The 23,174-nt window shown below is 33.7% G+C and overlaps 1 protein-coding gene, 1 long non-coding RNA gene and 1 other non-coding gene across 3 annotated transcripts; 1 reads left to right on the forward strand and 2 right to left on the reverse strand.

The window, feature by feature from the left end:
- Positions 1-15,085: 15,085 nt before the first annotated feature.
- LOC127100315 (L-type lectin-domain containing receptor kinase VIII.2) lies at positions 15,086-16,558 on the forward strand. The gene has a single exon (XM_051037451.1). The coding sequence runs from the start codon at positions 15,334-15,336 to the stop codon at positions 16,393-16,395; it is 1,062 nt and encodes a 353-aa protein (XP_050893408.1). The 5' UTR covers positions 15,086-15,333; the 3' UTR covers positions 16,396-16,558.
- Positions 16,559-17,172: 614 nt separating this feature from the next.
- Positions 17,173-17,246, reverse strand: TRNAI-UAU (transfer RNA isoleucine (anticodon UAU)). The gene has a single exon. It is a non-coding gene; the product is annotated as a tRNA-Ile (tRNA).
- A 1,791-nt stretch (positions 17,247-19,037) lies between these two features.
- Positions 19,038-20,616, reverse strand: LOC127100316 (uncharacterized). The gene is made up of 2 exons (XR_007794402.1): positions 20,485-20,616; positions 19,038-19,377 (listed from the first exon to the last, which is right to left on the reverse strand). It is a non-coding gene; the product is annotated as an uncharacterized LOC127100316 (long non-coding RNA).
- Positions 20,617-23,174: the final 2,558 nt, after the last annotated feature.

A 23,174-nucleotide genomic window follows, 5' to 3' on the forward strand; every position in this document is an offset into this window, starting at 1 on the left:
ACATCAACCACAATGAGAATTGAAACCTATGGCTAATGCATGAAAAGATTAACAAGAATGGACAAAGCCAAAACATTTGAGTGAGTGAAATTAATGGATTATGATTATTCACAAAAGGAGTCAAAGTATGATTAAGATTGATTCAAAGAAGTATTTACAAAACGGAATTTGAAAAATCATGGACTTAAGGTCCAAGTTTCTAATTTGAAAAGGGGTGAGAATGTTTGCACAACATGTATTTCAAGTTTTTAAAAGTATGTGTGAAAAGGTAGGACACAATGAGATGAATGGAATGGTGGGTATGTAAAACTTCTTAGGAGGGTCCGCCTCTTGAAGTCATATAGAAGATGATTCAAGTGGGTCCTTAGGAATAGGCTACAGATGAGCAATAATATGAACATGGTCACAGATGAAGGTCAATAAAAGAGGATACTGGATGCCACTCAATGGTCTTATACCTGTCTCCTAAAACAAGTAAGGATATCAGAAGCCACTCTATGGACTTACACTAATCTCCATCCGAATAAAGCAAAAAACAAAATAGGGAAGTCAACTGCCAATCTATCTGGACTTATGTTAACCTCCACAGTATGATCATAGGAAACCAATGCCACACCACAGGGACTTACAATGGATCCTCACATACACAAGTAAATGCACTAGGCCATGGGTATGAGTGACCAATGAGGTCTTACACTCTACCCCTTCCATGTCATGGGAACAGATGCCACCTTACAGGGACTTACAACTGGTTCCTCAATGGGTAAGCAAACAAATCACATAGGGATGAACTAATGGACATGCTACAAGGAACAATGAACGATAGTAAATGCACTAAGGCAAGCAAGCAATCATGTACAAATGAGTAATAAATCACAAATAATCAGATAGCACACTCTATAGCCAAACAAGGAGGCTCAATCAAAAAGGGTTTGACTATGAAAGTCCACTGTAATAGGTAAGTGTCGCTCTTAACCTGGCCATTGAGGGGCTCAGGTGAAGCAGATGAAAGGATATGAGGGGTTGTGCCTCATTGCTTCTATCTCAGGTCCGAGAGAGCATGTAAATATAAGAATGTGGGGGAGTTCAGAAAGATGGAACTCTTTCTCCAATTAGACTCGATAGATCTTGGGCTTGGATCTCAATGCTACAACCACGTAATGGGAGCAAGGAGAAGACTCACTGAATAGTGGGAGATAGGCTACTTATCTCTTTGATCCACCAATTGCCTCAAATGAGGACTTTTCCTGCTTGGGACAAACATAAACATACACAAGCAATGCCTCTTAAGGAGGACTTCAGACAATTTGCCCGGCCAAATAACAGGCCGGGTCTCCAGACTACATGAAGAAGAAGGTGCAATACCTCAATGCTAATTGCTTATAAGCAAAGCAATGCAAGTTCTTAAGAGAACTGAGCAACTAAGGGTACCTGGAAAAATCAAACAGAATCAGCATCCCAACATAAACAAACCAACAACAATAAGAATCAACCAATGTACAATCAAACAAAAATGTGCATAGCACCAGGTTCATGTGAACCAAGCCCTACAAAACAAACAATTGGTCAAATGATTTCAACTCAATTATGCATCAACCTCCTTAAGGCATTAGCTTTTTAACCTGAAAAGTCAAAGTCAAGCTCAAACATAAGTAACAAGACCACTAGGCCAAGCCTAGGGTCCAAAGGAGGGAAAAATCTTAAAACAGCAAGCCAATCATGATCAAAACCAAGATATTTCAATTACAAAGGGACTCCAATTGGTCCCATATCCAAACTATACACCTATTTCAATTTATGCAACATGTAAGGCAAAGGAAGCAAATGTAAACCACATATGAGCAACCAGTAAGATCACATCCAAAAAAATATCAAAACAGCATGGAAAATTCCACAAAAATTATATCCTAAACAGAGGACATTCAACAAGCTACATGTCAATTTTCATACAATTTGGCCTAGTGGAACTATGGGAATTAATTCAACATGACAAGGCATGCAAAAACACAATCAAACGAAGCTACAAAATGTATGCTAACTTCAATCACATGGTAAACAGTGGCATTAAATGGTAAATGGATGGGACCAAAGCCAATTTGTAGCTTAATGTGTTAAGAAACACTCTACCAATTTTCATTATCATAGGGTAAGGTATGAGGATATGGCAACATATATACAAAAGGTTACACAAGTAAAGCCCTAAAATGCTAGGCAGCACTCAAAAATCCTAATCAATTAAGAAATGGATTATAAAAATCCACGAAAAATCCTAGTGAATGTTAACATAGTAAGGACATCTCATGCAAAAAATCAAGGCCATTGGCCAGAGGGAAGCATGGAAAAATAATTGGGGAATTCAGCATATCACATTGTGTCACATGTTTCCACGCTCAAGTTCAATAAATCATATCTAAAAGACCAGAGGTCCAAAAAATACAAATCATATACCAAAAATTCCAGAAGAGTGCTAAGAATCTACACCTAAAATTTCAAGTCATTTGGAGCTAGCATGGTGATTTTATAATTAAAATGGTGGAACATGTCAAAATAACACATATGATGAGCATCCCTATACCAATTAATTTTCTACCAAGCACAATTTTAATTTCTATATCTAGAAAAAAGTGGACTAAAAATGGAGATTAACAAAAAAAGTCTCAAATTATTTGGATGATTATTGGTGGTTTTATGAATTTTAGAATTTTTGAAATATTTATTGAATAATTATTTAGGATTTATATGATTTAATTAATTAATTTATGAAAATGGCAGAACTGTGATTCTTAACGCCTGGCTTGAAACGACGTAGCACCATTAAATGACGTGGCGGCGCGCAAGTGGACGAAACCGGCGGGGAACATGATTTGGAAACGGAAACGCAGGCTGAAGGATCAAACAGAAAAACAAATCCAGAAAATTCTTCTTCTTCGCGCGGCCTAAGGTGTTCTTCAACGGCAAGAATGGTTATGAGCAAACGTTAACGAAAATCTACAATCTATACATCGTTGGAATCGGCATAAACTCAGGATCGTGATTATGCATGTGATTTCGTCCAGAAGTTCGTACACAGTGCGAATCGAACGAAAGAAATAACGGTACACAAACTTGAATCGCGAATTACTCAATCAATCCACAACGATTTTCAATTCTACAAGTTTCTACATGCTCTACAATGAACATTCTACAATATCCCTAACAAAAGCGAAGCAACTACGAGTTTTGATTTCCAACCTTTCTTGAAATGCAGTGCCGATTCCGTGCGATTTGAGGCTCGATTTGCAGAAACAGATAGAGGATATGGATGTAGGAGATGCGTGGAATGGTTCGTTTAGCTCGACGATGCTTGGATCCTCAAGAATCACCAATTGCCATTGAAGAACCTTCTTGCTACAGTTGCGAATTGGCTTCAATTTCGCCTCAATCTTGCTCAACAGAAACTCAACATCACCTGCAGATTATGAATCCACAGAAAAATCGCACCAAGATTCACAAGATATTGATGAAATGATCCAAAAGTGTTGTGAAAAATTTTGAGCAAAAATGAGAGAATGTGTGAGTTTTTGGCTTCAGATTTTCTGTTGTGATTTGTGAATTGTGATTAACTAGTGCAATTCTGTTAGAGATTAAGTATATATATGAATCTCTTAATCCAAGTTTAATCCCAATTAGTGAAAAATGAGATTTAGCAAAAATGAGCTTATGTGCATTTTGGCTCTTATGCCCTTGGAATGGTTAGAAGCATTGCAGCAGCAATTTCTCACTTTGAACAAGTTGCAAATATCATTTGGAAGCTGATAGAATTGGTCCCATGTCCAAATTCTTCATACTTTGCATTTTGGACCATTTTGCCCCTCCCTTTTAATTAATTCACTTCAAAAATGACCTTTTGCATTGAGCACTTTTGGAAAAATCCAATTATGCACCATGAAAGTACATATTAAATGGAGTTTGTGCATATAAAGAACTTGCAATTTGGACAATCCATGTGGAAGTTATGCCCTCCTGATTACGGGTCTTTTTTGAAATTCACTGAGCCATATCTTGCAAACCACACATGGGATTTTCAAGTTCTTTGACTTTTTGGAATTGTGAGGACAAGATCTTCAACTTTCATGTTGGACAAAATTTGATTTGAAGCTTTTATGATGAAGTTATCTTGAGGAGAAGAACTTTCCATTTTGGGCAGGTGAGAATTACAGATCATTTCCATTTTTGGAAACTTTTTGCCTGACTCCAATTCCTTCAACCTTGATCTTTGAAATGTCAAATGAGACTTGTATGGATATGAATGAGGTCTTTCTAACCATCTCACACCTTCCAATTCCTGATTAAATGCACAGTTGACCACAGTTGACTTTTGTTGACTTTTCTATGGTTTTGGATGACTGGGCCATGTTCTGATGAATCCCAAGCCTCTTTCAATTGAGATCTTGGTTCCAAATGATACCACAAGTTATATGAACCCTTTATGAGTGATCATGGTGTCCAAATTCTTCAAGAATGGTCACCATCAATTGCTCAATGCCTGATTTAACTGCTTTGACTTAGCTAGCTTCATCTGCAAGCAACATGGTTAGATGACAACATTTTTGTACTTTTGGTTAGTAAACATATGAAAAGCAATGATATACAAATGCAATACATGCTTGGTGATCAAGAACCACACTCACAAGGTATCCCACTCATTAGGAGGGTAGTTAGGGTATGCAGTGATCCTTGAGGCCATGATATGATATGATATGGGCCATGAGGGATCTTAGGGCCAAAATTGGGGTCTTACAGATTAAAGTCAGGTAATTTTTCTCCATAACTAAACCTAACATCAATTCAACATATAAATAACAAAACAGTAGCAACAACATTATATAAAATAGTAATAGCAATAAAATAAAATGGAAAAAAATTAAACGTAATGAAAGTAGACAACAACAAAATAGTAAAATAGTTTAAATATATTCCATAAAAAATATTCTGGCAGGATTAAAATGTGAATGATCTAAAACTCTCTGGAAAAAAGTTTTTATTCTAACTCTAAGGTGGAGAAATTCCTCAGTGTGAGAAATAACTATTTTACAAAAGTAATTTTTCTGCATACAATTAATCTAGAAAAACTTGGATGATGAAAAATTGAAACCTAAGCCTATTTATATAGCTAAAGCTGGTAAAAAAAACATCCGGAATTCGTGTTAGAGGAGTGGGAGTAATATATGCTGAAGTGGGACAAAACAGAGTCTTTCTATTGCTATTTCTCAAGCCTCAAAGTCCATGGCGGAAGCCATAGCCTCATGGCGAACACCATGAGCTCAAAAACTCAGCCCTTTGACTTTTCTTGCTTGCTAGGTGGCTCCCATGGTTGCCACGTCATGGCAAACTCCATGGTGAACGTCATGAGTAAAAATCTTGGTTTTTTCTCTCTTTTTTTTATCGTTTTCGTCTCGACTTCTCGCTTGGACTCCTCTACCTGACAAATACCTGAAACAAACACAATATACCAGCATGACACCATAAAAAGAAGATAAAATTAGTTAAAATGTCATGTGCATCGAATCAAAAACGTGATGTGTTTCGGGGTTATCGTATGGACTCAAAGGCAAGTTGTCATCTCAATAATAAAGATGACACATAAGCAAAATTGAAGGGGGATAAAAAAAATCTAAAGATCATCAAAATTAAAGGATTATAATAATTGATTTTATAATAGGGAGATAATTGTTTAAAACGCTTAAATTAAAAAGACTAAACATGCATTTAAATCTTTTATATTTTGAATGTATGTTTCAAGGGTCTGGATCTTGTTGGATTCAAAAGTTACTGAAGAGAATCTAATCCCAATTAACCTACACCTTTTCCAAAATCTTGTACAAGATTCTATCAGATTCATCTATCACATTAAATTTGATCTTATAATAAATTCATATTATTGAGTACACCATTATTTATGTGATTAAATATAAATTTTGAAAATCATGGGGCAACAAACAAATCATGGTCCCTATATCAAACCCCACATGTTGTTGGGCATTGCTTCCATGTGTGATTTGTCGAGATCACCATCCTTTTTGGTTGAGACCCTATCCTAAAGAGTTCTTACTTCCTTTTTGTTCATGAGTTAGAATTGTTTAAGAAACTTAAATTTCTTACCAATTAGATCAATTTATTGTAAGTTATATTTCTTCTTATTATGAATACTTTTTAATACTTAATTTTGATTTATTATTAGTTTAAAATATGCAAGTCATTCCTTTTTTTTTATAAAAAAAAATAACACAGTGTGAGCCAATATCATCATTAATTAGATTATTTATTTATCAATTATAAAATTTAATTGATTCATATGTTTTAGTATTTTATTCCATAAAAACATTAATATACATATATATATATATATATTATATATATATATATATATATATATATATATATAATATATATATATATAATTTTAGAAAAGTCTTATATTTTATTATGAAACTAGAATTAGACATAATTTCATGGATCTCAGGGACATGATTAAAGAGTTATCTCTTCCGCTCCTTTCGTTTTACATAGATATTTGATTTTAGATCGAGCAAGATTTGGTAGTAGAATTTTATACGAGTTAGAAGTCGTTTCTCACAGACAACATCATTATTCCGTTCTAGAATCATAATTAGATATATTAGTTGGTGTAAAATCTCGAATAGATGGCGCTGATCTCTGATACAGTAACGCAGAATTTGATATGTAAGGTTAACATTCCGACGCTCAAATTAGTTCAAAATTTAAGACGAAGGAAATGAAAAGTGGATATAAGAAAGAAAAAAATAAAATAAAAATAATATATAAAAAATATATATATATATATATAATATATATTATATATATATATATATATATATATATTATATATAATATTATATATAATATATATTATATAATGACTTTTGTATCTTAAATCAAATGAAGTAAATTTGACTTGAATTGAGTTTTAACCATAAGTTTGTCACCTTTAATTTTATATATTTTCAATTTTGTTTATAAATTTTAATTTTTTTTTAATTATCATTTTATTTGTCCTAAATTGAATATCATATTTATAAAAATATAATTTTGGAAATGAATATCATATATATTTTTTTAATGTAAGCAATTACTTTATCTCTAGTTAAAAACCTCATAATTAATAATACACACATCAGTTTATTAAAAAATAATACACACATCAATCATATAAGTTATTATATGCATTACTTTGCATTTATAAAATAATAATAAAAATATCAATACATAATCAAAACATTTTAGTATCTTTGTAAAAGAAAGTTAACAAGATTATTATTTTATTCTATTTATTTTAACACCTTTCTGTACAAAAATGCAAATGTTGGCTGTTACTTAAGATTTTGCGATCATGATCAAATGTTAGTTTTTTTTGAACTTTTGAAGTCTTTTCAATTCAAGATAAACTCAGAAACCTATATTTAACTTAAAAAAAACATAAAAATATATGAGGAAGAAAAACATGTTCTCATTTCTTTCGGGTTTGAAAAAAAAGTGACTGATGGAGTGGTGTGTGTGGTGAGGGTGATACTTCAAAAGTGGAATCCATGTCCTCTCTGCACCATGTTATTATTATTGTATTGGCATTTGTCAACCTGACTAATCATTTTCATACATAAAAATTCAAAATAAATTGAGTAAAAAAAAGTATAAAATTAATAATTAAGAAGAGAATTGTTATTCTAAGACTAAATATTTTTACACTATGTAAAATTAAGTAAGGCATGTGTTCATTTGTATTATAAGAAAAAAATTTATTAAATATAACTAAAAACCAAACCGAATGAAAGTACGGTGTAATTGTCGTATTTAGTGTAGAAATATCATTTCTCATTTAAAAATCATGTAAAAAATAAAAGAGGTTGTAAGATACAAAGCACGCTAATAATAAAATTTTGTTTTTCACCCATGTTATTTAGCTAAACCAACTAATCTATAGGCTTCACAATTTCTAAGGCGATGGTCTGGCAGACGACGAGGGCTTTATATTCTACCTGATTGTTAATAGCCTTAAATTTAAACTCTAGTAACTGGTTGAATAGTAAGTTGTTTGGTCCCTCTAGTGCAATCCCAACAACGCTTCCTTTGATGTTAGAGACTTTGTCCACTAAGAGGATCTAGGAGGAGGAAATATCCTCGTCGATGAATGTGTTGAACTCAACCAAAACATCTTCCAAGACCTGTGATTTGATGTTGCCTTTGGGAATATACTGGATGTCGTATTCAGATAGTTTGACTGCCCAATATATCATTCTTCCAGCTAGGCCAGGCTTCTTAAGGACTTGGCATACGAGATAGTCTGTTTTACCAATATCTTATGTCCTTTAAAATAAGGCCTAAGTTTTCTTGTGGTCACCATTACCGTCAATGCGAGTGTTTCTATCTTCTGATAGCGGACCTCGGCGTCCCTAAAGACTTTGCTTACGAAATAGATGGGTCGTTCTACCTTATATGTTTCATGAACAAGTATTGAGCTTAATGCATGGTCAGTAACAGACAAGTAGATATATAACGGAGAATCTGTTACTGGGTGTGTCAGAATGGGCGATGATGCTAGGAAGGCCTTCAATTTTGAGAATGCCTACTCACATTCTTCAGTCCATTCAAACTGCTCATTTTCTTCAACGTGGCGAAGAAATGGAAAACCTTGTCATCTGCATAAGAAAGAGCACGAGAGAGGGCGACTAAGTGTTTGGTTAGTTGTTGAACCTCCTTGACATTAGAGGAGTTTCTCATGTCTATGATGGCTTAACATCTATCTGGATTCTTCTATATGCCCCACTTGGTGAGCATGAAACCCAGGAAATTCCCACTTGTACGCCGAATGAGCATTTGCATGGATTAAGGTGCATGTTATAATTCCTGATTAATCCCATGTAAGGGTGGAAAACAGGCATGTCCATCCCGTTTAGGCCCACCCCGCAAAAGTCCACAAAAAACGGGGTGGGTGGGGAAAACATAATGAAGGGTGCATGCCTAAAATTTTGATTTTCCTCGCAAAAAATGAGAGCAGGGTAGGGCGGGCCCTGCACCTTTTAAACCTAAAATTTCAAAATTTTATGTTAATTTTCACGCCCGTAAAAAACCCGCATGAAAAAGGATGGGGCAAACATATTAGAGAGTGCGAGCCTAAAATCTTGGCTCGTCCCGTAAAAAAGTGCTTGCAAAATGAACATGATCAATGGGTCAGACCCATTTTGTCACTCCTAATCACATGATATCTTCTAAGTCAGTTGCATGGATTTCTCCTTCTGATGTCTTCACGGTCATGTCATTAATGTAAACATTCAGGCTGTATCCTATCTGTTTTGAGAATACTGCATCCATGAGCAGTTGGTAAGTGGAACCAACGTTATTAAGCCCAAAAGGCATGACGTTGTAGTAATGATTACCATGGTTATACATGAAATCCTTCTTGGGAGCGTCTACTGGATCCATTTTAATCTGATTGTACCCCGAATAGGCGTCAATTAAACTCATTGTTTTGTAGCCCAACCATGTCCACATTTATTGCATGGATAAAACCACTTTGTTTATGGAGCCAGTGGAGGTTAAGGGTTCGAGATTTATTATTGTCAACCAAATGGAAGTATCTTTGAAATATGATGATCAAGTGTACAAGTTGTTAGTTTCCCTGAAAGTAGAGAGTAAAGCTTTAGTCGACGATCTAACGGTAGTGTGCATTTTTTCCAGAAGTATTTCTAAAGGACATCTATAGTTGCCACCTGAGCATGAAGTTGAGTTTTCTATAGAATTAACACTTGGTACAAAATCTATATTAATGGCACCATGTGGAATGTCGGCAGTGGAGCTGAGTGAGCTCAAAGTGCAGTTGAAGGAACTTGTAGAGAAGCAGTTTGTAAGGTATAATGTGTCATCATGGGGTGCACATGTATCGTTAGTTAAAAACAATTATGGGACCATGAGATTGTGTGTGGATTACCAATAATTAAATAAGGTTACTATTAAGAATCGATAATACTTTTCCTAGAATTGGTGATCTTATGGATCAATTGGTGGGAGATTGTGTGTTTAGTAAGATTGACCTAAGGCTAGGATACCATCAGATGCGAGTAAGAACAAAAGATATTACTAAGACTACGTGCATGGCCTGTTATTGTCATTATGAGTATTTTGGTATGCCTTTCAGTGTGTCTAATACACTAAAAGTATTCATGGAGTATATGAATGAGATTTCTCACCCTTATTTGGATCAGTTTGTCGTGGTGTTTATAGACGATATCCTGGTATATTCCAAGTCAGATAAAGAGCATACAGAACATCTGAGAGTCATGTTGCTGACCTTAAAGGATAAGAAGTTGCATGATAAGTTATCCAAGTGTGAATTATGGTTGCGAGAGGTAAGTTTCCTTGGCCATGTAATCTCTAATGGTGGAATGGCAACATATTCGTCTAAAGTATACGCAAGGTCGTAGTGGGAGACGCCTATGTTAGGACTGAAATTAGAAGCTTTATGGGATTGGCTGGTTATTATAGAAGATTCATCGAAGGGTTCTCGAAGTTGGGTTTGACTTTGACTCAGTTGACCTGGAAGGATCAAACTTATGTGTGTGATGTTCAGCGTGAAGAAAGTTTCCAAGAGCTCAAGAAGAGGTAGACATTAACGCCAGTCTTGAGTCTACCAAATCCAAGGGGATCTTTGTGGTATAATATGGTGCATCTAAATTGGGGTTAGGTGGTGTGCTTATGCAAAATGGTCAATTTATGGCTTATGCTTCTAGGAAACATAAGACTCATGAAATAAATTATCCAACACATGATTTGGAGTTAGCAGTAGTAGCTTTTATGCTTAAAGATTGGAGGCATTATCTTTATGGATCGAGATTTGAGGTTTTAAGTGATCATAAGAGTCTAGAGTATCTATTCGACCAAAAAGAATGGAATATGAGGTATATAAGATAGTTGGAAATTTTGAAGAATTATGACTTCGAGTTGAATTATCACCCGGGTAAAGCTAACGTAATTACAAATGTCTTAAGCAGGAAGTCATTGCATATGTCGGTGTTAACGGTAAGGGAGATGGATTTAATTGAGCAGTTTAGATATCTAAGCTTGGTGTGTGAGATAATGTTGAATAATGTGATGTTGGGTATGTTGAAATTAACTAGGAATGTACTATATGAAATTAAGGAAGGACAAAGATTGGATTTGTGTTTGCTAGACCATTTAGTACTAGTCAATCAATGGAAAGGAATGAACTTCAAAGTAGATAATAATGAAATTGTGGAGTTTCATGACAAGGTTGTGTGTCAAAGGTACTTGAACTTAAAAAGAAGTTTCATGACAAGGTTGTGTGTCAAAGGTACTTGAACTTAAAAAGAGGATTGGAAGAAGGTTATTGGGGTGGTTTGAATATGAAACTAGGAATCACAAAGATGTATCATGACATAGAACATATTTTGATGGCTAAGTATGAAGAAGGATGTTGCAAAATTTGTGTATTTTAGATTAGTTTGTCATGAGTCGAAGATGGAACTTCAAAGTAGCGCAACGGTAGTGTGACTTGAGAGCTAGAAAGTCAAATAGAGGACTTTTGTCCGTGCGTGTTTGTTTTAGATAAATTACGAAAATTCAATAAGTGGGGGAGAATTGTAACTCCCCAAATTTTTATTCGTGTTTTTGTTATTTTAATAACTAATTTTTTTTTGTGTTTGAGTATTTTTTTTAAACTTTAGTGTTATTATTATTGCATTATTATTATTATTGTGTTATTATTCTTATTATCATCATTATTATTATTATGTTATTATTCTTATTATCATTATTATTATTATTATTATTATTATTATTGTGTTATTATTTAGAAAAATAATATAAATGCTGAATTTATTAGTAAATAAAAATAATGATAATATAGATGTAGTTATATTGGTGTATAAATATTTAAAATATTAGGGAAAACGAAGGTAATAATTAATTAATAGAATTTTTGAATTAATAATAATAATTAATAAAATAGAGGTAGCGTAAAAAGAGATATTTGAACAAAATTAAGGGTTGGAATAAATAAATTAGGGTTATTATAATAAAGGAGAAAATAATGAGAAAGGGAGAAAAAGAAAAGATACATGTTTTTGAAGAAAGAGGAAGAAAAAAGGAAAATCCTGGGAAAAGGTTGTACAATGAAAGGCTTACCCGTCACCACAAAACTCAAGAAAATTTGACAAAATCGAGGTAAGGTGAGGGGGAGATTGCTCTATATTGATATTTTAGCATTGTGATAACGGGGTTTCCCTTAAACCTCATTATATTTTGTTGATCAATGACTTTAAGTGGTAGGTGAAACTTCCAAGGTTGTGTGAATTGTGTATGTTTCTTGTGAGTTTCTCTTATGTAATATTTTTGTGCCATGAATTCATGTTAAATTGTTATGTTGTGATGGTGTTGAGATACGAGGATGAATTGGTGCTGAAATTGCATTGTATTGTTGGCATATTGTTGTTACTAATTAATATAATCATGCGATTGATGGATGATGATAAGGTTAATTGATGAGTTAGATGTTAATTTAATAGTATATGATGTTTGACTATGATAACAAGTGTTTAAAACTAAATTGAAATACGTATAGGATGAAGAAATTGGGTTTAAGAGTGAATTTTCCATCAAAAGATCGAGGAGAAAATTTTGGGGTCTGAAGTTTACACGGCCCGTGTCAGTTGACACGAATGGGCCATGTCGTGTTGGATTTTAGTATTGGGCATTTAGGGCTGATTGGATGGTCGGGTGATCCGGAGGGTCGGGTCTCCGACTCAGAAGATAGTTGGTCCTTGATGGATGCGTTCGACTTTGCTTTCTGGGTTCGGGATGGACCTGCGTCTTTGGACCTGGAGCTTCTTCGTGGTATCTAGGATGCCTGGTTGGCTTGGGAGACATGAGATGATGTACTATGGCTCAGACATTCCCTTATGTTGCCCTAGAAATCTTCACCATCCATTCTGACTGAAGGTCTCGTGAGTCCGACCTCACTCTACCGGGAACTAATTTAGGCGCTTAAATTCGCTTTACTTCACATTTTTATAAGTTGTTTCTAAGGTCACGCGTTGTGCCCCTTCTTCAGAACGTGGTCGACCAGTGGCTTGCACGCTAGTGTCAGGAACGTAACTTGGTCCCCTAATTTTCCCAGCTTCGCATGCACGCCATCAGTCAACTCCTTAACTTAATTCTCCGTGATGATGATGTGGTATGCATGGGGTATTTACGATGATATGATATCCGACTAGGGTCATTCAGAATGATCATGCACGACGGTTCCTTCCGAGCATGCTTTCTGATATTATCGCTCGGGCCTGAGCTTTATTTGAATCTGGATTCCCATTATTTCACTTGCGAGTCTTGGTCGGAATTAGAGATCAAAGTTCCTAGTCGACCTAAACTCGAATCAAACATAACTGGTCGGAAATCAGTAGTTCCACGTATGGATATTTAGATATATATATATATGGGTGTCCTTTCACGACGGTCCGACATCAATATCAGCGATCGACCAGAGCCAGGTCGAAGTTCGATGGACGCTAACATCATAGATCTAAGGTCTCGACTCCGTATGACATCGACTCATTCGCCTGAGATGCTTTCGAATTTTGGATCTAAGAACTGGACTTGACCTCGTGGAAATCGTAGGAATTGAAAGTCGATTACCATAAACGATGCAACTCTTTCGTTGCGGAACCAGACATGGAGAAGATCACAGAAGCTACAACGTGATGACGATCGCGAGTGATTTCGTTTTGTGGTACCGTGGATCGAATGTTGCGATCATTGTGCTTCTTAAACTGTAAATGTTGATCTTGAATCAACATTGTTGATCAGTGTCGATCTTGAATCAACGTTGTTAATCTCTGTACGAAGGTTCAGAGAGGGACCTACATGGTTAACACCCCAACGCCCAAGTAAGTTTAGTGTTTAAGATAACTATAATGAGAGTGGAGATTAGAGAATGTGTATTGAAAAACTCTTTCTGGATGTATTTATACCGGGTGGAGTTGGTTAAATAAGTAGACCTCATATTATTGGATCTTTGGGCGACTGAATCAAGGTGTCATAGAAAAAAAAACAATTGAATTTATTGATTATATATATATATATATATATATATATATATATATATATATATATATATATATATTTTAAAATATATGTTTTTTTTATATAATAGTTTAATTTGATCAAAATTTTATCATTTAAAAATAAATAAATTAGATATCGCGAACTTATACCTATACAGTTAAATATTTTTGCACAATTATCATCTAAATTGACTTAAAGAGACAAATCTATTGATTATATGAATTTATGTTAGCCCTTCAAATTTCCACTGCCATAAAAATCAATCTATTCTTTAACTTATCATAATTTTTGGAAACAAAAAAATTAATTACAATTACATCATAGGTATTCGTCTTTAACAAAAAAAAATATAATATCAAATCATGTAAATTAAAATAAATATTTTAATATTTTTCCATATATATTTTTTTAAATTATTTAATATCCGACTCCAATCATATATCAAAATACTTAAAAAAATTATATATTTGAAACTGAGAGAATAATATATATATATATATATATAATATATATATATATATATATATATATATATAATAATTATATATATATATATATATATATATATATATATATATATATTGAAAATATTGTTTACAAATATTTTTTATCACCTGGTATGTTGTTTACATGTATGAAACATTAAAATAATATGTTTCAAATAAAAAATTATTATAGATGAATAAATAATAAAACGAAGTTTTTATTACTAAATTTGAATGTTTAAATATTATTGGACTTAAAAGAGAACTTCAAAAAGTTCATTCACGCGAATCCTAAAATTAGATGGTTCACAATCAATTGAGTGGACCATATTGACACCAAATCTTAAAAAGATAAAAGTTATTTTTTAAAATAATTATTTATTTAATTAATATAAAATGAGTTATTATGATAATTTTTTTAAGAAGGAGAGATTGAAAGTTCCCACAAAGGAATACTACAAAAACAAATAAATATTATTATTCTTCATATTATTATATTCCCCTGCTCATCTGCCACTGCAGAAAATAAATAAAGTGAACCACCACCACCATGTTCCACTATACAACAAAATCCATTTAATTTTCACACCCCCCAATCCAACTTTCCCAATACTCCTTCACTTTCTTCCTCTCATCACAAAGTTTCAACCTTTATGCTTCAAATGGAATCAAAATCAACCATCCAACCCTAGAATCATAAACTATCCAACTCTTAGCTATGGCATCATTCACCACTACCCATTACTTCAAATCCTTCATTTTCATCACTTTATTCATAAAAATCCTATCTTTTGACCCAATTCCATTGTTTTCCTTTGTTGATTTTGAAAAAGATCTGAAATTTAAGTCTAATGTTGCTTTTTTTGGTAATGCAAAGGTTGTCAATGGTGAGTCCAAGATTCAACTCTCTGGTTCAGGTAGTTTTGGTGCTGAGTCTGGGAGAGTCATTTACAACAAACCCATCAAGCTTTTTCAAGGTAAACCTAAGCAATTAGTTTCATTTTCAACTTACTTTACATTTTCAATCTCATTGGAAAGTGGGGGTGGTTTAGCTTTTGTTATAATTCCAAATGGTGTTAAAGGTGATGTTTTTAATCAAACTTCATCTGGGTTTTCTCTTGGATTGAAAAATAAAGATTTTGAAGTTATTGGTGTTGAGTTTAGTGCTTCAAGGGATGGTAAAAATGAGATTTTGATTAGAAATGGTGATTCAAGTAAAATCTACTTTACCAATTTGGCACTATCAAGTGGTGAAAAGATGCATACTTGGATTGATTATGAAGCAAGTTCAATGAGATTAGAAGTGAGGTTGAGTAAAAATGGGAATTTAAAGCCATTTGATCCATTGTTATGGGACAAAATTGAAGTATCTAACGTGTTGAAGGAGGAAGAAATGTTTGTAGGTTTTAGTCCTGTGAGAGAGACTAATGCTTTTTTGTACTCATGGAGCTTTGTCATGAGACATTTTCCACCACATTCTATGCATTCAGAGCCACTTGATCCTAAGGTTTTTGTGAAAAACAGTGAGAATCCAATGGTTGTTGAATCAAAGGAAAAGGGAAAGAGTGATTGTTTTTTAAGAGTTCTTGCTGCAATGATATTTGGTACTGGTTGTGGAGCTTTGACAGCATTCACTGTGCTTTATTTGTGGACAATCTTTGGCAATAAACGCGGTGGCGCAGTGGTTCCAGAAGGATGTGTTATGCAAGCTTTGGAGGGTGATTATAGAAAAGTTAAGATTGTTGTAGATAATAAAACCATTGGAGATGGTAATAAGTAAGATCTTCTTGTGAGAAGAGAATTATCTTGGTGTTTGTAAATTTAGTGTTTCTTGTACTTAATAGGTTTTGATCTGTTGTATGATGATTCCTAATCTATGTTTTTTTGTTACATTGTCTATTGTTTGTCAAATTGAGATTGAAATTCAACTTGATTAAATACTAGTACTAATTGCTTCTTATGAAAATGTTGAAATTGAAGTTATAGGCAAGGTTTTAAATTACGGTTGCGTAAAGGTTTCGCGATTTTGGTCGGAGCCGGTTTATTGGTCTATTATACCTAAGATTGTGTATTGTATAATTATGAGTTGATGACTAAAATAAGTCTAGATCAAATGGCTCATAATAGAAATTGGTTTTTTAGGCTTTGTTTGGTACACCATTCAACCAAAAGACAAATGAAATAGAATATAAAGAGATGGAAAGGAGGATGTGTAGCTGTTATCTTTGTTTTTTCTTTATACCAATGAAAAAGAAATGATTCATTCATGTTTTCCATTACTTGTGTGTGATTCAATCCTTGTCGTTGAATTTTCATTTTTTCCTACTTATTTATGTTTGTGTTGTGTGTTCGTTCATGTTTATGTAATTTGTGTTGCTAATTTATGTTTAATTTATATTAATTTTAAATAACATATTGATCCACCAACTCGATAGTTTATCAATAAGTGGAGCGCAACAGAGATTATGGACTTGACAACTTAAATTGACTCTATTCGTCTTGCTTTATTTTTTGACGGACAAAATAGAGTTATAATGTTTTTAATTTAGAAAAATATTGGTCCCGGCGGGGCTCGAACCCGCGACCTTCGGCTCATAAGACCAACGCTCTAACCAACTGAGCTACGGGACCATGTTTTTTTCCTACTTTTTCTTTAAAAATAATAAAGAAAAAATGCAATCCAATAAAAATGTATTTCTTATAATATTAAAAAACCCACAACGTCAATTTATCATAATTGAAAACTTGTTAATCTCATTTGACTTAAAGTTTAATTGATTCTAAAGTCCTATATAATTGATAATAATTTATTGACGGTGTAAAATAAAATTTATGACGATGTATTAGAATTAAACCTATTAATAAATAATATTGCAACAATATTGTATTAAATAGTCTAATGATCTTGAATATATAAAATTAGAGAGCAATTTAATAAATTGTACAAATCAACAATATAATTTTTTTAAAAATCTATATTCAATCAAATCTTCTAGATGTCGGATCAGGTTCCCTGTAGTCAAGAATTTATCGCTTTCACACATTAGGTACATTCTTAGTCATTGGAATAAGATTGTATAATTCATATTTCAACTGCAATACATATGTCGCAATTAATGACTTTCCCAAATCATCTCCATATGGTGACATCTTTAAAAATAACTTCCAAGAACCTTCTCGTTCGATTATTTCACATTCTTTACGCAATACTTCCATGTCTCTCAAACCCTTCATGAGTTTTAGGTTCTATTACAAAACCATTTTCATCTACTTGAAAATAATCATCATTTCTATACAAGGAAGGACAAAAGTTGAGTGAGAAAATGGGCTATAGATGGAAATTTCCTGAGGAAATGCAAAAGACAAACTCATGAGAGGACAATGGAAGAAAGAAAACAATGACTCATCTATTTATATAGTTGTTAATCCCTTAGCTCGTGTAGTCTATTATTACCTAACAATAAATTTACACCTATTTATGCAAGAGAAGATCATCAATTATCCTCGTTGTGAACATGCAAACATATCAACGACCTACATCGTTTGGACCTTCCCAAGGTAGCTTCATCAATATGTAGCATTAAATTTATCACGTTCCCCTAGGGAATCCAAAAGTTGCATGCCTTATAGATTTCTCCTGAGGAACTTACCCTTCTAGGTCTAGCTTGATAAATTCATTCTTATAGGTCCCTTAATTCTAGGTCTAGTCTAAGGAACTCTCCCTTCCAGCTCTCGATGGCAAGGGAACATAATTACTTCTTGTCATATCCCAAAATTTACCATACCCCACACAATTTTTATCTGGTTTATGACCCTAATTCATGTGCATACATCCATATTAATCATTTCATTTGCATTAGCATTGTTCAAAACAAGAAGACAATCATCATGGATTCAAGGTGTTGTTGTTTTGTACCTGATGAAAGCTAGGGTTTTTTGTTCTCAAGTGTGTCTTAGGATGTGCTCCACCAAGTCAAAACCTAATTTCTGAATTTTGCATCCTTGATCCTTATGTGACATTTAGGTTTGAGGACTCATCTGCGTCATTTGGTCAACTTAATGAATTCATTTGTTTGATTAAGTCATTTATGTGATCATTATACTTGATCATTGCATTTGGATTGAAGTTCATTCATTTAAGTCCATAGTTTGAATTGCATGGTTCATAAACCTTTTATTCCATTACAAAGTTCAATTCATTTAAATGACATCATTCATTTGATCATTCATTCTAAGGCATTGTGGTTCACTTTATTACAAGATGCATTTTAATGGCAATGTTCAAATTGAGAATTCATCATTCAAATTTCAAAATCATACTTTGGAACGAAGCTTATTACTTAGCATACAAGTATCATTTTTACCATTTTTTATCCATTCAAAGTCATTTTCATTCAAGACATATATGGAAATCCAAGTTCATTTGCATTTAAAAGGGAATTTTGCATTTCAAAAACAATTCATACATCACAAGTTCTTACAAATCAAACCATACAAAAAAATTACATTTTTACCTAAGTTGTCTTTATGTCAACTGTTGACTTTTTGGTCAACCAATTGACCAAAATCAACTAACTAAGTTTTGACTATCCTAACCTGATTCATATTCTGCTTTTCCCAAAAGTCATCCATTTGCTTGATTCCTCAAAGCCTTCAAGCTTCACATGTTTTTGATATTCACCATGTTCCAAGTTACTTCAAGAACAAACCACATGAGTAGCATCTTGAAGGCCTTTGCTGAATCCTTATGCTGCTAAACAACCTAAAAAAAACCAGTCCAATAAAACCATTCAATATCAACCAGTATATACACATTTTGATTCCCACCAAGACAATGCATCCATTCATACAATGATCATATCATTTCAATTTAGATTTACAAGCCAACATAACCACAATGCAGCAACCAACATTCAAGACCATTACATGTTCAAATCAACTTGCACACATTCATGAATAGCAGATCAACTCAACATCAATTTTAAGCTCATTCTAACTTGTTCATGCTATAAGCACATAACCATACACATGTTGACATTTCAAACTCAAGCATACATACTAGCAACCGTATCCTAACATCAGTAGCATGGTCATTATTATCAACCATTAGTAGCAACCATAATAACTGCAAACCTGACTAACATTACTAACAACAATCAATCTACAGAAGTTGGAACAAAGTTCAACTGACAATTCATTCACTAATTACATAACATAAACAAAACAGTCTATCAACACATTCACTCAACATCATAACAATCTTAACTAGTAGAAATAACTAACCATTAGTTCACTAACCTGAACATCATAATAGAAAATTAACTAACACTTGTTAACTGTAACAGAAAATTCGTAACATGATTAGCTTCTAACAGATTTTAACTTAACTAACTTTCACTAACTTGGCTCACAAACACATTCTAACCTAACATAACTAACTTCACACAAGTCCATAACTAACAGATTTGGATTTCTAACTGACTGAGCATAACACTAACTGCAAATCAGTTTTAACAACCTAACTTGCACTTCATATTAACAAACAAACTAACTTTCATGGATTTCAATAACTAACAGTGTGATAAAACTCAACTGAATTTGCATTGAGTAAAATTAACAGAGCTATCTCTATTAACTCCAATCTCTATATAATCTCATTATCACCCAATCATCACTTTCTTCCAATCATTTTTTACTCACCAGAAATCATTCACACTCTCTCAATCTCTCACTCGCAGTCTCTAAACCAAATCTCCCTCAACCTCTCTCACATCATCATTCACAACAACAAAAGCTGAAGAAGAGTAGCAGGAGAAGAACGAACAACCAGACGCGAGAAAGAGACTCATAGAGAAGAATTGGACAATACCTGTGATTTCTTCTTCGGCGTCGTCTTCATCTCCATCTTCTTTATTTTTTTAATATATTTTTTCTTGTATTATCTTGTTTTTTATGTTATTTTTGCTTGATGCATTTTTAGCATATTTTAGGTTTTAAAAATAAAAAAATAAAAAAATAAAGAGATTGTTTTATTTTGTTTAGAGAAAATAAAATGATTAGTAAATAAAATCTTAATTAGGGTTAATTGTCTTTAATTGCTTTGAAAAATAATTCGAAAATGAAGTGGTTAACCTAGAGTTAATTAGGTTTTGATCATTGATTCATTTCTAAAAACATTGATTCATCATGTTAGAATTTAAAAACTTGTATGCTAATTTTCAATTAAGTTTGTGGTTAATTTGCAATATATTTTCCATTAGATCTTAATTCATTTTTTGGTTGAAAATAACTTGGTCATATGATGCCATTTAGACCATTTTGCCTTACTTTGATCATGAATAACTTTAGATTTAGCCCTAATTTGCATTTTTGTTGTATCCATTCATTTTGCATTTCATAGTTGAAATGTGCTTGATTATTACCATTGTCATTTGATTGATTTAGGGCATGAAACCATGGTGTTATTGTATATTTAGTTGAAATGTGCTTGAAATAAATAAAATCCGGTGGCAACTTTGTATTTTTCGCGGCACGACAACTGACGACTCCATTGGGGATGCCAAATAGGAGTAAAGCCCAACTTTGCCTGTATCCTTTTCTGCTTTGGTGTTTATCTTTATCTTACTTGCTTTCACTTATCTATTGTTGTTATGCTTCATATATTCTATATATTTTGTATTCTGCTATTTTGGGATGGGTTTTTGATACTATTGAATGATAAGTCAGATACCCAGGCTTAGAGAGTACACCTAAGATATGATGGTGGTTGCGTAGTAACTAACTTGTCGGGCGTAGTTGTCTTGATGGGAAGGTGCGAGAACCCCCATAAAGTATATTCCTTATAAAGTATCTCTGGCTCGTAAGTCATTTTATGTTGACAAACATACTTCAAAAGAGGATCTGTGACTCTAGGGACCTTTAGCAAACATGTCGCTTTTGAAGTTGAGGGTGACCTCACTTAGAATAGATCCATTTGAGGGTATCGTTATCACACAAGTCTTTTTGCGACGATAGCAGTATTCTCATACAAGGATCCGTGTCTCTAAGCATCTTTATAAAGTTTTAAAACTCACCTGTGAGGGGATATGGGTTTTTCTTGCAGGAAAACTAAAACTCCAACCTACAATTCATATGCCGAACTTCTGAATCTATGATGTATTGCATACCATAACATCCTTTGAACTAAAAAAAATACATTACATAACATTTCGTAGCACTACATTCTTCATGCATCCATCAACATACATGCATATCTTCCCAACAAGACAAAACCTCATATCACCTTATGTTTCTAACCAGCTAGCTGACTACCCGACATACGTTTTGAACTGGAAGCATGTCTTAGATTACTATGGAAGAATTTAAGAGAGGTCAAGAATCATTAAGGATGGAGGTCAACCAACTAAAAACTCAAATGAGCCTGATTATGGAAGTCCTGCAAGCAATATTGAGAAAGGAAGGCAATCCCACACCAATTTCCATAGAAGAAATGGCCACTCATGTGCATATGCCTGGCTCCACCTCATATCAGAAACTGCCTCACGAATATCATCCACAACCCGGACTTACAAGGCTTTTCTATCAATATCCATTGCATGTTACCCAACCAAGTCAGAGGAACCAAGCGAGAATTAGAATCAATATCTAAATCAGGAGCAAAACCATGCTCAACAAGGCCAGAAAAGACAAGGAGGGAAAATAGACAGTTTGATCCAGTTCCTATATCATACGGTCGACTTCTCCCTCACGTGCTCAATAGCTCATTGATTCAATTAAGGGAACTTGAACCTCCACCAACACCTCATCCTCCAGTCTATGATGTGAATGCCAAATGTGTATTTCACTCAGGGGCACCCAGACACATGATCGAGGATTACAAAGCTCTATAGCACAAGGTACAAGACTTGATCGATTCAAATGTTATCACGTTCACACCAAATGGACCAAAGATATTGAACAATCACATGCCTTCGTAAGCAGGTGTAGCACCTCAAATTTGCACTTACCTTTTGTACATACATTCTCATATTAGGTCATTAACATAACATAGTCCATAGCATAGCATTGCATTGTCCTTTGCCCAAGTGCAAGTCCTCTGACAAAATTAGGTCAAACTGGTCAGGAGATCAGTCAATCAAGCAAGCAAGTGCATTTCTCAAGGAGGCAAGGCCCTAGGGTTGGTCCAACATGTTCACATGACCTAGGGGTCCTTTTGAAGTGATTTGGTCAAGGATTGGGTGCTCAGAAGTCATCAGTCATTGTTCAGTCCACCAGAAACCCTAGAAAGTCAACTATAGTCAACTGTGGTCAACTGTGCCTGATTTTATGGATTTGAAGGTGGGAGATGGTTTGAAAGGCTTCATTCATGTTCATATAAGTCTCATTTGTCATTTCAAAGATCAAGATTGGAGAATTTGAAGTCAGACAAAAAGTTTCCTAAAATAGTAAGTTGACCTGTAATTGGAAATTGCCAAAAATGGAAAGTTTTGCTCCTCAAATTTACATCATCATACAAGCTTCAAATGAAATTTTGTCCAACATGAAAGTTGAAGATCTTGT

The sequence above is a fragment of the Lathyrus oleraceus genome, chromosome 7 (genome assembly GCF_024323335.1).
Source record: "Lathyrus oleraceus cultivar Zhongwan6 chromosome 7, CAAS_Psat_ZW6_1.0, whole genome shotgun sequence".
NCBI classification, from domain to species: Eukaryota; Viridiplantae; Streptophyta; class Magnoliopsida; order Fabales; family Fabaceae; genus Lathyrus; species Lathyrus oleraceus.

Bases quoted from the DNA above. Each gene is read 5' to 3' on its own strand.
- LOC127100315 (XM_051037451.1), top strand. From the start codon at position 15,334: ATGGCATCATTCACCACTACCCATTACTTCAAATCCTTCATTTTCATC.